The sequence below is a fragment of the Leuresthes tenuis genome, unplaced genomic scaffold (genome assembly GCF_036924035.1).
Source record: "Leuresthes tenuis unplaced genomic scaffold, fLeuTen1.0.hap1 SCAF_22, whole genome shotgun sequence".
NCBI classification, from domain to species: Eukaryota; Metazoa; Chordata; class Actinopteri; order Atheriniformes; family Atherinopsidae; genus Leuresthes; species Leuresthes tenuis.
This window is the reverse complement of record NW_027325376.1, coordinates 16,915,427-16,931,074: the sequence shown is the minus strand read 5'-3', so window position 1 is coordinate 16,931,074 and position 15,648 is coordinate 16,915,427. Positions and strand designations below refer to the sequence as shown.

The 15,648-nt window shown below is 40.2% G+C and overlaps 1 protein-coding gene across 1 annotated transcript in view; it reads right to left on the bottom strand.

The window, feature by feature from the left end:
• Positions 1–15,648, bottom strand: part of tnfsf10l (TNF superfamily member 10, like) — a 58,963-nt gene that overhangs the window by 23,163 nt on the left and 20,152 nt on the right. The window contains exon 2 of the mRNA XM_072376086.1: positions 5,839–5,988. Coding sequence (XP_072232187.1) covers positions 5,839–5,988 — 150 coding nt within the window. The remainder of the gene's footprint in view (positions 1–5,838; positions 5,989–15,648) is intronic.

Here is a 15,648-nt window from a genome sequence, read left to right as displayed (position 1 = left end):
TTTTTTCCACTTCCTTTTCTCACATGACACAAGTTAAAACACAAAATGCTGAACAGGAAAGTTTGGGGGATTTGGAGTAGCTAATAGATGTGTCTACATCTGAATATGTGAATGTTTACAAGAAAGTAATTGGATGTAAATGTGTTTGGGGGTTTCTCAACGGCGAGTGCCTGCATTTTATGTGCTCTCCTTTTGCATGAGAGGAAAACTAGACATTCCTGTTCCCGTCCACTGAGGACCACAGGGGCATGGAGCAGCACACTCCGATTGTATCATACAAATAGAGGACAGAAGCGGGACGTTGAAGAGGGGAAGAGGTTGTGAAAAGTTAAAAAAAAAAGTAAAAGTTTATTTTAAAAAATGTAACGGACTGGGGGATCAGGTTGGGAGAGAGACAGTGACGTGAAAAGGTTTTGGCATCCTTGGTTAAAATGTATTTGACTGACATAGGTGAGTGAAAAAAAATGTAACTTATCTGCAAAAGGGAAGATAAGAAAAAAATGACACGCTTTCAACATTCTAATATTTTGTTTTGTACAATTTTTTTTTTTTTTGGGGGGGGGGGGCACAATGCAAAAGTCAGGCACCTTTTTACTAATGCCTAAATATTACCATGGTGTGAGATTTTAATTAGCTTGTTTGTGTAAGGTTGTCAGATGTCCTCAGCGAAGCGAACCTGAAGCGATATTTTGAAAAGCCACAAAACAGAGATGTGAATCAGACATGTTCCCACAGACTGGTTTGAAGTCATAGGCAGTAATTCAGCAGAGGAAGTAGTTGGCCTAACCGGAAATGAATCTCGAGCGGCAAAAGAAGCAGCAGCAATTCTGGTAAATAAGAAAAAAATGGACAGGAATGACTTTCATCTCTACGTGGGATATAATATCACGTGAGTTTGCTGTGAGCCCGCCAAGACAGTAAACACCTGGTGAGTCACATCAGTTTCAGTCTTTGCCAGGTTAGATGCAATTTGTAAAGTTGTTTCCATTCTGCCTTCCATGTGCAGCAAGTATTCTGTGAAATAGGCAAAAACCTACTCAAGTAAAGCATAGAAACTTTTTTTTCATGAAATTCTGTCACCTTTTACTCAGCTACTCACTCTAGCAGAATTATCGAGGACCGATGCGCAAACGTTTTCATGCCACTGTTAACTGTAAGAAAAGAAGAAAAGAGTTGCTTGTGTGTGTGTAGAGGCGATAGGAAATGAGGGGGCTGATGATATACAGCTAAGAGTCCAGACGCTGAGACTAAGTGGGAAAAGTCCTTCTGGCTGTGTCTACAACAGGATGACTTATATCATTGGATCCACTCGGAGGGCTTAAAAATGAGTGCGTGGGTGTGTGTGCGCATGTGAGAGCAGCTGGGGACTCTTGAACCAGCCTTTAGTCGTTGGCATTTTCATGCTGATTCATCATTTGCACTGAAGTGAGTCAGACCTTAATGTGGATCAATTGCAGTCTATTTAAACTTTGAATAACTACATCTGCAACAGCACCTTGACTCATTTGAGTTTATTTGTATTTGTTTATATCTGCGTATGAGCAGTTCACCAACTATGTGGCAGCCAGTTTTAGACCTTTGTGGCCACATATCACATATGCATGAGCAACTGTTAACAGTGAGTTTTTGTGTAGAAAATAAGATATGAATTCCTGTCTGCATACAAAAAAAGACTGTAAAACCGCCCCATGTCTGAGCACATCTCAGCAGTCGTTGCCAAGTAAAACCAGGTGTTTATAAAGCCAAACTCAGCTGCAACAGATGAGGAGTTTGCCTGAGGCTTCAGTGTTTGAGCACACATTACATTCAGCGGACACATTTGACCTAAGCGACATGAGATTTTTCTCCCCCGAAGGAACAAATAAAGAGCCCTTTGGAGTTAAGTATCTCATCAGGGGTTCCTGTCTCTGCACCCTGCTGTAATGAACAAGGATCAACTGGCTGAAGCTCCCGGTCATCTGCTTCTTCATGAGTATAGCTGGATTCCGTCACAAAGGATGATTGGATGCTCCCACAGTTACAGAGTAGGGCATACGGGTGAAGACTGGAGTACATGAACAGAAACTTTGTGATCGGAGGAACCGCGCTAAAGTTAGTCCACAGTATGAAAAGAGTTTTCTTGTCATGATGTGGTTTTCTGATGCCAGAAAAGATGCTTTAAAAGCAGAAAAATAAACAAAACCATATCACAGCAAACATGAGGTAATGCAACACAAAAAATGGCAAGGTAAGTCCATCAGGTAAATCTAAATGAGGGACAGTAAAAACCTGACAAAGACCGTTTAACACAACCAGAGACTGAGAATCAGATCATAAAAGTGTCAAATTAAAAAAAAGCAAAGGCTTTTCAGTTTTTGTGGCAGCCTTTTTGTCCAGCATCTAAGTTGTGCCCCCCCCCGTTAATCATCAATCAAAAATAAAGTGCTTCATTTATTCTGACTATTGCACTAATCTGGCATGCTGGCATGGTGATAACGATACTTTTGCACTGAGCAATGACTTATTATACCTTTTATCTTTTCTAATAACTCATAGGTCACAGAGCAGGTTGTGTGCTCAAACTGAAAGAGAGCAGAATAATAAAACATATGGGAAGACACCCCCCAGCCCCCCAAATTTAAGAAAAAAATGAAATCTTTACATTCGTCCAACCTAAACCGAACTCTTAAAATGCATGCCAAAATGTTGTGATGCAATTCAGTTCAATTCATCACTCAAACCAGTTTGCAGTTACTTCCGTGACCTGACAGGTCGACCATAAAAAAACGCACTGAACAAGATCAAAGGAGGTGCATCCCTCAGCAGAGTCGGACATACTTTGGTCAAGCTATAACCATGATTCAACTCAACTGTGGATGTAAACACACTAAATGACACGAAAGTCAGTTTTTAAAGAGAAAACCTTGTTTGCACTCCAGGATCATGTCAAAACACTTAAATGAAGGAAAGTTCCATCTGTTACCATTTTAACTACAGTTACTAAAGAAAGACTTTTGCAAACAACGTCGTTATCTTTAGACAGTTAGCTTTTAAACCCACAAAGAACTAAGGCGCCCTTTAAAGATATCGTCTTTTTAAAGCGAAGAAAGAAAACCTGGAAGTTCTTTGCCAGAACTGCCAGCGCTCATTAAAACCTTAATTTTAATGCAGCCTCAGATGGAGACGAGCATGAAACAAAACTATTTGAGAGTGTGCGTGTTACACAAGGCCTGAAAGGGAGAAGTGCAGGAAAAACAGAGAGTGAAACTTTATCAGGAGTCGCTTAGATTCCTCTCCGAGTTCAGATGGCAGCGCGCATGGTGGTGCTCGGAGGGTATCGACATGGTGTTTGCTATGGGAACTATGGGACCTGCATGAAACACTAACGGTAAAACTTGACAAGAGTTCACACCAAGTCTTCTTTGACTTAGTGTTCAGAGTGCACCCATCTATATTCGAGCTGCACTTATAGTAAGAGGTCTGTGGGAGTTTTTAAGGAAACGATAAAGATCAAGCAGGTTCTTTGTCTTTGTCTTGACATGTGCCTGAAACAAAACTCCTGATCCTTGCTAAACTCTCCTTCACTCTTTGTTAAATATCAGCTAAAGTGTAAATATGTAAGCTGTGACCGGTCAGATTCAGAGGTGTTCACACTCTTTACCAGAATAAAAGAAATTCTACCAACTATCAAAAGGTTTTGTGGCATGTTCTAAGCTTCCAGCATCAGACGTTTATGCTACATATCAACACGCCAACTAACACAGGCCGCTAATTCTGCCGTATGAAGGCGACACTGACACCACAGACCCCGCTGGATGAAATGAAACTAAACACATTTCAAAAGCTCGTCTTTAGAAAACACGTCGAGAAGCCGGGACTGACTGACACAAATGATGTTAAAGCTCTCTGTGTTCCAACATTAAAAATGGAGCTCTTCCACTCCTCCTGCATAACAGCTCGAAATCTTTCCTGGATTACTAACCATTAGCATGATTTGTACTCATTATCTTGATATCTGCATTTCACTGCTTTTTGGATACACTAAAAACTGTTTGATTGGACTGATAAAGAAGGCCATAAAGACTGAAAGACTGCACTAATCCTACAATTCAAAGCAGTGCGCTTGCTGTTTTCAATAACAGAGAAGAGTATTAGATGCCAAAAAAATTCTGATTAAACCGTCCCCAAAAACTATCAAGTTGAGTTAATCTCAATAATCTCTTCTGGAAACTGTTATCAGAGAAGCTTGTCACTCTGTAATTCTAGCCATTTACTGCAGGGAGTGTACACTTGGGTATTGCCGTCAAGCAGTTTGCCAGAGGTGGTGTCACTTGATGACAAAAGCCTCGGAAGATATCTTCTCAAACTGTCCATCTGCATTTATTTAATTCAACACACGCTGCCAATACATATATTTATTCTATGGGTGATACTCCCTCGTAGCTCATGGTTTCTCCATTACGATGACAAATTTGTCCAATAACTTCCACCCAGAGGTCCAGCTCTGCGTTAGTCCCCGCAGATGTCTCTGCGCTCGCTGGAACCAGCAGATTCCTTCATGCTGAAACCAAACCACCGCCTGTCTGGTCTTCAGCCTCATCAGAGGTTACGTCAGAAATGTCTGATTTCGGGTTGAAATTTAGAATCTAAAAATGTGCAACTCTGCTTTCCAAGATGCTGTGTGTAAATTGTAAATAGAAACAATGAATTTGAAATGATTTTTAGATTAGACAACATGACAACTGTGTTCGAACTCCTCTTTAAACACCACTCAGACACACCAGTTATCAATGCCACGTGCACTGATAATTACTCAGTAGATTACTCAGTATATTTAAGCCACTCCAAAGTTAAAGCTTGACTTGACCGGTTATCTGGACTCCTCCCCAGTGTCCCAGCGTACGTGCATATGGACTTAATTACCCAAAGTATGTTCGATGCCATAACACATGTATCCGATGCCACGACGCCTGCAGACTATGTTAGAAATTTCCATGTGGGAGACCATCACACATGCAAATGTACTGCACAGATATCATCTTTAAGAGACCTGAATGATGATTTTGTAAGCTGATGCTGCAGTTCTAAAACCAGGATTTTATTAGCGCTGCCTGGTGGCAGTTCTGCTTTTCAACGTTTGGTTCTGCATGTAGACATTTGTCAGAATTCTCTTTATCTTTCAAAAACATTAGGAATTGTAAATGACAAAATCCCCAAATGTTACACTGAGAAACATTATATTGGAACTATTTAACTTCCCACATAGTCTTTCACATGATAAACTTCTCTGCATTTTCCCTCTGAGAAGACTCTGGAATGCTCTTTTTTCATGTTGCTGGCCAGTTTCCAGTTAACTTAAATTAGATTTGTATAGCATCAAATACCTTATCATTTGTCATCTTTTTGTCAGTTTCAACATTCTTTTTACCCTTAATTATGAGTTAAAGTATGTTTTTACCAGTTTTCAAATCATTGCACTCTTCTATTTTTTCCATTTTATAAACCTTTCTTAGATAGTGGGATTTATAAAGTTCCATATTCAGAATGAACAAGAGGCTTTAGCCTTGTAACAATTTACCCAATCAGGGTTAATCCCTAGTTAATATACAAATAAATAATTGTCAACAGTTTTGCAAAGAGCTTTTACAACTGGCTCTGTTATTCGGTGGAACTTTTCTAACCGTTCCATTTACAAAACCCCTACAATGCTGTAGATTTTGATAAAATTGTGTAAAAAATATTGTCTAAGTCCCTCTGAAACAGCTCATTCAAAATTTGCAAAACATTAAGGAAATCTGAAATGACACCTTGCACGTGTTGTACAGAAGGTCAGTAATATATTTAATTAGTTTTTCTGACCTTTGAGATGTAGGACTTGATGCCTTCAGCCAGTTTGATGCAAGGCTCTCCAAAGAGCTGGGCCAGCTGTTCTGGGATGTCCTTCTCCTGATCCAGAGCAGTCAGTATACTCAGGCACTTTAATTCCTCTTTCACGCCTTGGCTACGCACCTGTAGGGTAAACATGGGGAAGAGAAATATAAATTAGGCTGCTGAAAAGAGTCTGAAACAGAATTTTAATGCAGCAAAAACTATCTAATAATTCACCAAATGATTTCCTCCTTCAGCAGATGTCGGGCTACCTGCCGTTCAAACTTTATAAGCTCTGTTTGGACCAGAGACTCCAGACCAGTTATGATTGTTCAAATCAGGAAAGTGTAGTCGGTCAAAACACTGTGTGGAAAAAAATGTCCCTCATTCACTGCTCTATGGCAACAAGTATAACTGAGGAGTCCCCTGTAATCTGCTACCACTGATGACACATACACAGAGACAAAGCTCCAAAACACTGTGTCTGGTATTCTCACGTCTACTGCACTTATGTATAATTTATTCATATGTGCTTGTATCGTGCAAATGGTTCCACATGAGAAGCAGAGGGGGGAAAAAAACCATCAGAACTTTAGATTGGAAGAAAATATGAAAATCCTTCAATTTCCATATGCAAAATCTGGAAATGTTATAATAAATATTACCAGTTTATTATTCAATAACTTCTAAAGGCACATATGGGGTCATATAACCATCATAATTTTGCTTGGGACACTCCCGCATGCAGTTTTGTAGTCATCCTCAGGTGTGTGAGATTTACAAGCATGTGTGCTTCTCATTTTTATGCATTTTTTTCTTGAAGCGTATTTCTGTTGTTCCGTCTTTGATAGATAATAAAACAATAATAGAAGGAATGAATATAAAAAGATGCAGGAGAAAATGTCTCAGTTGAAACATCTGGTATATTTTCTTCTTCTATTGTGAATCCAATTTTAGTTTTTAATTAGACTTTAGTGCCCAAACTGTTTTGGTATTCTGGTTGTACTTTTAGGCACCGGGACATATTTGACGGGTCAAAATGTGGAGCGCTCTCTGGCTCTGGAGGTAGGTGCATGAGTGTGTGAGTGTTTATCCTTCAGGGAGGTTTTCACGGTCTGAAAGCCCTGCTAATGACTCTGTAACAAGCGCTGATGAAGAGAAGGAGATTACAGCGCTGCACTCCTTCGACCCCTAGCTTTATTACTATTCATTTCTTCCCGTTTGACCCCTGTTATGCATCATAATCATGAAATCCTTCACTTTTGTTTTCTTTCATTCTTGGTTCTGATTCTCCATCCACGCTCTTTCTTTCTCCTTTCTTCCCCCCTGATATTGGTCATTTTGACACGAGTAGATCTCTTTGTTTTACTTGTAGAGAAGAAAGTGGTGTGTGTTTGTGTGTCTGTATATAAAATAGTTCAAACCAAGCGGAAAGTAAAGGGCACTTATGGGAAAAGATGGGTTCTTTTTAAAAGAATGGAGCCACAATTCAACATGCAGCCCATTGAAAAGATGACTCATATCCTTAATGGCTTCACAAGTCTGTTCAGGGACAAATCATAATGAATTTAATTAGGTCCACATGTTAGTTTTCCAGTGGGTGCAAATTCTAGTTAACCTGTTAAACCAGACATGGTTCATCTAAAAAAATGTAGATAGTGTGCTTTCGAACACGGTACAAGACAAAATGCAATCTTCTACGTACTTAAAGCTGTTTTAGGGATAATTTCAGCTGAAAGTCATTTTTTTTGCTGTGGTGAGTGAAAAGCTTACCCCTGTGGTCAACCAAAAAAAAATCTATGAGGAGAATACAGCAAACTCTTTTTTTTTTATTGCCCCATATGTAGCTAATCATAGCCTTTTTACAACATTTCATTCAGTTTTGCATTGCTTCAATATACTGAGCAGCATATAGTATGGCCTTTGTTCTCAAAAAGCCAGTTAAATAAGAAGTTTTTAAATCGTTAGAATAAAAATGCCAACAGAATGATCACATATAAACTAGATGGGCTGTAAATCCTCATTTTTTCAGATGGACAATATTACAGGTGAAGTAAAACTCTGTGAAAACGGGGTTGGAGCAGTTATCACGAGGTGCAGAATGAGCCATAGTGCTGCTAATCGAAGCTTCGGCAGCTCCTAAGATGACACCACAGACAGGGCGCAGTTTCACATTGGAAAACATATTGGCAAGGGCGTCATACGTGTCACAGGGGTTGTCATAGGATATCAGACAGAACTTTATTGTGTAAAGTTCACCGCATAACATCAATCTCTATGCATGAAGAGCAAGAAGAATCCGTTGCTTGGACTTTGGCACATCAGGGACACACAGTTTGCTGGAGAACATTTAAAACACCCTGATGAGTATTTGAGCACATTCTTTGGTCAGATGAGACCGAAATAAATTAGTTTAGCTCAGATTGGATCGACCTTGTTTGGCATGACCTTGGCCTGTAATGCTGCAGTACTCAACAATGAAGCTCAGAGGTGGCAGCGTGATGATACGAGGTAACATGAGGGCAGACGTTGGGGACAAGACAGTCATAGATGTCTGATGAATGCGTGTGGATTTGAAAAAATGCTGGCAGACAAGATGACTTCCAGTGTACAGGAGCCCTGTACTAAAGCACTACATCCCTGCAAAAGTTTCTGAAGGAGAAAAAAAGCGAAAACTTCTAATCTTATCACAAATGTTGCCTTACTAGAGTCCAGAAAAACACCTTTTGGGATGTTTTGATACAATAAGTAGGGCAACACAAACCACAAAAAAAACTCCATGCATGTTAAGCAAATCATTTGTAACTTTAATCTTTTCGGCTCCATCTCTCTCATCCATGTACTCGTCGCTGTCTTTCAGTGCTCCAGTGAAAGAAAGGGAAGTTGAGCAGGTCATCCTTAAAAATATGTGTACAATCAAGACACATCTCAACAAAAACTGCTGACAGTGGAGTCTGGGCTCTTGTGAGGAGTGTGATGACAGAAGTTATGGGATGATTCATACATGCATGAGCGGATCTGAGCTTTCTCTGCAATAACAACAGAGTGAAAGTAGGCTTTGTTTCTATTTGCCGCCCCTGCCTAAACACCCTCCCTGTTTGGTGGATATAGTTGAACAATTAATTATTATTGAGGAGTGTCTTTCTATATGAGAACAAAGGGTCTTTTTTGCAGACCGTGCACTTATTTGTGTACACACAGGTCTGGGTGTTCATTAAGTTTTGACAGTGGCGATAGGGAGTGTTTGATCTATTATGGGAAACAGTCTTGTCCATGTTGGTGAGGAGATAAAAGCCCATACACATCACTGCCCGCGGCTAGAAACAAGATTAGAAGTAAACTGTGTGTTCCAATACACCGTGGAAACAAGGCCAGAGGCTAAACCCAGTTATGCAGAGAAACATTATCTTTCTTTTCCTCGAATTTTGTCAGTTTGAGGAATCCCCGAGTACAACCAAAGAGGGGATTTTTAACCACTGAAACTCTGAGACTTCACTGTCAATAACTGTGCAAACTAATGTCAGTCAGGAATATTCCCACTACCTTGTTCCACTGTCATCAGTCCAGTTTTCTTTGGGTGAAGCATTTGCTGTTTTTGTTTCACTACAATCTAAAATTCAACATTTCACTGCTGAGCAGGATTTCTTGCCAGTATTGGAGAGAGCCATCCAAGCTACGCAAATCTACATAATCTCACCTTCGGGGCCATGTGAGATGGAGTGAAAGGAAGTCGACGTGAGAGTTGACTGACACCAATTTAAAATGTGTGAACTTTGCTCTTGCAGTGGTTGTTTCTGTATTCAGATGAAATCCACTGGCTCTCCTCCACACTCCACAGTCCAGTGTTTGGCTTTAACTTGGAATAGCGCACTACCACTAAGTCAATGCTTCTTTGACCTCCCTGCCGGATCTTTTCCTTAATATCTTCTCTATCTCTATGACCTCACTAAACCCATTAAGCCACATTCTGCTGCTCTATGGGTTGCTGCTCTAGGTGGAAACATCAGTATCCAGACCTATGAAATCCACATTCGCTATCGGAAACAAACCATGCTCCAGACCAGGCGGATTTTTTGCTGTATGTGCGACTGAAAACTTCCACTCACTGTCACTCTGCTGTCTGAAACAAAACATGTCTGGAAGTTACAAGTCCCAGATACAGAGAAACACACACCCATCTTCCTCCAGAGCTTTGTTAGTTTTAGACCATGAATGGGGATCTCATTTTGGGGTTTCATTCTATGTTGTAGCCGTGCAGCTATGTTAAATTATCGTGCTAACAAGCTGTGATTATGTCGTTAAAAAGAAAAACTTTGAAAACGGTGCTAAAAAAAAGTTAGTGGCATGCAAGGCCGTCTTGTGTTGTCAGAAAGTGTAAACTAGGTTACACATGGCTATGATACAGCCACATTTTTGGCTAGTAGAACGAGCTGCTAGGCAGAAACCTACAAGAAACTCAAAGAAGACTACAGCTACAGTTTTTAGCCTCTGGGTTTTCATTCTGTGTTGTAGCCGTGCAGCTCTGTTAAATTATCGTGTCACAAGCTGTGATTATATTGTTAAAAAGGAAAACTTTGAAAACGGTGCTAAAAAAAGTGATTTACATGCAAGGCCGTCTTGTGTTGTCAGAAAGTGTAAGCTAGGTTACACATGGCTGTGATACAGCCACGTTTTTGGCTAGTAGAATGAGCTGCAAGCCAGAAACCTATAAGAACTTCAAAGAAGACTACAGCTACAGTTTTGACCTTGTTCACAAGAAGAAATATCTCATGTGATGATTCATGTGATGAATGTGCCATATGATTTAAACTCCCACTGTGTAGCATTTAATTAAATGACAACCCCATCTTTATTAACTTCCAAGGAGTCCTCCAATGAGTTACCAGGTTGCCATGTTTCTATAACAGCCTAAAATGGACAAATCAAACCGACAATTTAATGGTCAGAATAATTTGCCCAAAGCACTTATAAATGGAGACAGAGAAAATGTGTTTATTTAATTGCGGTTTGTAACTACAACACAAGAGGTTTCCAGATCCGACACACAGGACCTTCATATTTTGCTACGTCAAAAATGATTAGCAAAAAAATGTCCCTTTACCCTCGTACACATTAACTCAGTGTAATAAATTTCAAAAGTTCCTCAGGCAAGAACAAAACCTGTGCTGCAAATGAGAAGTTTGTTTCTTAGGTGTATGTCAACCAATGTGATACATATTAATGTCCCTTACTCCTTTTGAAGCCAAGAAATAAAAGTTAGACCTTCATCTGAGCGATTGTATCACTATTTTGCAATCACTCTGCATCTGGATTAGGAGAATTGATGGGAAACTGAGAAGAAAATCTGAGGTATTCTGCAGGCCAGTGTAGACATGTGAGCCTGCAGAGATGGAACACTAAGCCTCTACATCATTGCCATGCCCTGGGAACATGCAGCTGGAAGTGCTCTATATTTGAAACCTCCCCCTCTCCTGAATCCTCTCTGCCAAACCTGCAAATTGCAACTGGCTCCTTTAGGTGTCACGTTGAGGGTGAGTTACACCCCAGTAAGTCAACATTAACAAATCAATAGGATGACAAAAGTCCAGCCTTGGCATTTAGAGCTGGAATATCTTATGTCTAGTTTGTGATTTATGGTAATGAGTTCTGACAAAGAGTTCCCAAACAAAGGTGTCGGGTCCAGCTAAAGAGAGGCTAACAAATGCAAAATGCACTTGCTCGACACGAGATATGACGTAACTCTCTGTTGTGTTGTTTATCAGGATAAAATACATCTTTGGTCAAACATCAAAAACAGAATTAAGTTATTGTGTCAGTAGATGCTGTTTTCAATGGAAAATAGCACAGATAGCAGGATTGCAAGCTCTCACGCTTCTGATGTGAGACACTGGCTCCATCTCAAGCTCCTACGCCAAACAAGAGGAAGCCCCTAAGCCTCTCCTTTACTATAAAAAAGAAACTTCCATAGCTCCATCACAGCTGTTGGTTCTTTTTTAAAAATCTACTGTCAAAAGGTAACTCATTTACTCTGAAATTTAAAAATAATGTTTTTCCTTCATGTTAAGTTTAAGTGACGAGCAATATGTATTAAAAGCATATATTACACATATGTTTTCAACACCTGAAATGACCTATGGCAACATGCTATGTAATGAAACCACCTCATTCTCACAATGACAGGAACCTTTAGTCAAGTGGACTTTGGCGATTTTGATGGAGGCTCAACACCTTTGAGCGTTACAGTAACTAAACGGAGACTGAAAGAGTAATTACTTCTATTATGTTCTTAGACAGGATGCTGCGTCGCAAAAAGTGCACATCCAGTGTCAACATTATAACCGTAGAAACAAGAGCTAAATTACAAGTCTGGATTTATTTATGCAACCAAGAAGCAATCCAAAGCTCTAAATTACAGCCAAACCAAATAGTACTCAACAACCTTCTTCTGCAGGTTCCAGCCAGCCTGCCGGGATTAAACACACATGCCACCACACACACTCAAGGCCATACCAGATCACTGAATTTCATCATTATTAACACCTTTCGCAAAGATCCCAAGCAAACAATATTGTTACGCACAAACAATGACAAAACCCCTCTTCTTCTACTCCTTCAGGCGTTGTGCTTTCATAAAGAAACCACCCTCCATCGCACCCTCATTGTGAATAAAATATTGCACAAGATATGAGGCTAAACTGTTAGCAAGTGTAACTTCAATAGGGCAATTTTATTGCGGCTACAACAAGAAGAAGAAAAAAGGCTTTTATCCTCGCTTTGGGTGTTTTTTGTCTTTTTGAACATGACTTGATGCTCACAAGGGGAGGTGGAGTTCTGATACAGCCAACTTGTCCCAATAACAATAAGCTGTTTCTGCTTCTAGAACACAAAGACATCCAAAACTCAGTGAAATGAAATAATAATCCCAATATGTCCAGTTGGCAGAAATTCCCCGAAGACCTCTTTTTAAAAATGTTTCTCCCATACAAGACCAAAGCAACCAATTTCAGAACTTCTTGCACCAGCTCTTAGTTAGCGACGAAATATTAAAGCTATGCTTTACATATCCTTTATCATTCCCTCCTGGTGAGCCTAGTTTATTTTGGTGTGCATTTTATAACAAGCAATACTTCAAAGTCTGCTTTAAATTGTGGAAACACAGATAAGTGTTAGATATGTTCTTGACTGCCATATTTAACGATGCAACACAGCAGCATAGATAACACTTTATCTTTATTAGATAACACTCTATTAGATAACACTGTTTTTAGATTCCTGAAAATAGGGATGCTTCGTAAAAGCAAAAGAGATTTTTGTAGAACTGGGAAATGAACCTTCAAATGACAACAATTGACAACAATTTGTCCTGAATTTATAGAACCGAGTTTCAGTCAACAAAACTTCCTCATTGCATGTGTTTTCAGGTACTTTGTCTTATTAACTTTGATTGTCTTCCGATGTTTTTGGCTAGTAGAAGATAGTGGTAACATGTCAGCGGCATATCAAAAGATATGTTTTGCCAGTAGCTCTGACGCTCATATACTGAAATGCACAGAAGCTCTCAGAGGTCTCAGTTACCCTATAACTGCCTTGAAATAAATAATCAGAATATTCCTTCACTTAATTAAATCCAACAGATCTGTTTCCTGTATCAGTTTTGTGGGATTCAGGACACAAAACTGCAACACTTAGAACTGGTAAGATTAAAACCAGAAGAGCAAAAAGAGAAAATATTCCTCATGCTGTCAGTGTTACTTCATGTGACCAAACCTGAACTTGAATAATTCATATCGAACTCCTGCTCCTGAGATACAGAGCTTAAATGGGATAAACCCAGTTGGCCTGCTTTTGTAAATCATAGTCGCTGCAAGAAGAGGAAACACACACAGACTTTTAGGTGATCTATGAACTTTTTAATCCGCTCTTTGCCAGACGACATGTGCTCTCTCATGGCTGTCCATGCTGGCCTGGATGACTGGGCTCCAGAGAGAGCTCCTGTGATCCTGATGCCGGCTCTCTCAGGAAGCAGAAAACAATGCTGCACTGTTCCCTCCCTAGAGTGAGCGTTTGTGTGTGTGCATGTACATATGTACTAAGTGTGTGTATCTGTGTGTGTGGCCTGCCCTTGGTGTGTACGTGCAATAGTGTAATTGTGCGCGTGTGTGTTTGGTTCTTGCTGGACACCAAACCCTGAAAAGAATATCTCAGAGGGCCACTTGGAAACACAGCCACAATTTTGTGTTTCAGTGTGTGTTTGTGTGTGTGTGTGTGTGTGTGTGTGTTGGGGGGGGGGGGGGGGGGGGGGGGGGGGGGTCTGGGAGTTCCTTGGCAGTCCAGAACTCATTCGAGGGGATTAGGAAAAGGAGAAGGCAGCCACGTAACTCAAATCCATCAGGGCAGATTTCTGGACCAAGCATGTGTGCCCGTGTGTGTGAGTCTTTTGGAAAATGAACAGCAAACACAGAGAAAGAGAGAGTTAGAGAGCTGTATATGACAATGCTTCATCTGCACTGTGACGAAACAGACAAGACAGATCGCGAGGTGAAACAACAGCTGAGACCTTGCTAGCAGTGGTTCCTCTCATGAATCACTTCATGCAAACACAGATGGGGAGATATACACAAGTGTAGAAGTGAAATAAAACCCACTTGGGGTGCAGCACAGTGGAACCAGCTTTGTCAAGCTGGGTAACTCACAGCCCATAGCTAAAGTGTCTGAAGATGTAAAGTATTCGAGTGGGTTTTAGGTGGATTTGGCTGAGAGACACAGGATTTACAGGGTCGCATCATAAATAATTTTTAACCTGATGTGTGTGATGTGCCTGTCGGCTGTGGCAACAATGGTAATAAAAAAGCACAGAGGAGTAGAGGTAGTGGTACAGCAATAAAAAACATTTTGAGCTATTTTGGGGGGTCAATGAAGAATGAAGAAATGTACGTATCAAGCCACAATCATAATAATGATAATAATTGTGGGTATTTGATTCCAGGGTCTGTTGCAGAGAGCATGTCTAGTGAAAGTTCTGTTAGCCCTGAGATGACTCAAACTCTGGCTTTTCCGTTCCAAAAAAAGAGGAAACTTTAAGTTGAAAGTCACGGACGCAACAGCGTTGGGCCTTTTTTCTTTTACACTTTTGGCTCGCTCCCTCAGTATGAGCCCTGCACTCGCACAGCCATGGATGCAAATTTATTATCAAACTGATAGTCGCCAGAGAAGACACCACCGGAAGCCACCAAAAATATCAAGTGACAAAGTAGATAATACAGCAGGACCCAACTAGAATACAAGTGCTTTATGTAAATATACTGTATTATTCTAGTTTTCTCAATACAGTTTGTATTTTTCAATGTATGTTTTTTTTTTACGTTTGAATGTGGCGTATGTTTGAAATCAATGCCATGCATTGTAAATATTACAGTACCATATACTGCAAGTCAGCAGAGGGCCTTTTGAAACGCTGAAAACTTCTATAACTTTAAAAAAACAACTGTTTAAGCATTTTTAATGAGAAAAATGGGTTAGTTGTTTTGATGGCCGGCTTCATCCTTCATCCTGCCTCACAGATCAATAACAATGAGGTCGAAACTCATGTTTCAATCTGCCTGTCCATTTTCTTCTCACAGCTTCCACCGACGGCTTTGTCTTGGTTGTCGTTGCCCAATCTGCCGCGGTGTGTGTCCATTATACTGAATGTGTTGTTAATTTAGATTATGGTGAAAGGTTCTAATTATCGGGTGGCGTTGTACCATACAGCAAAATGCAGTTCTTGTGGGATAGTTGCCACACTAGAAATCAAAGCTGTGA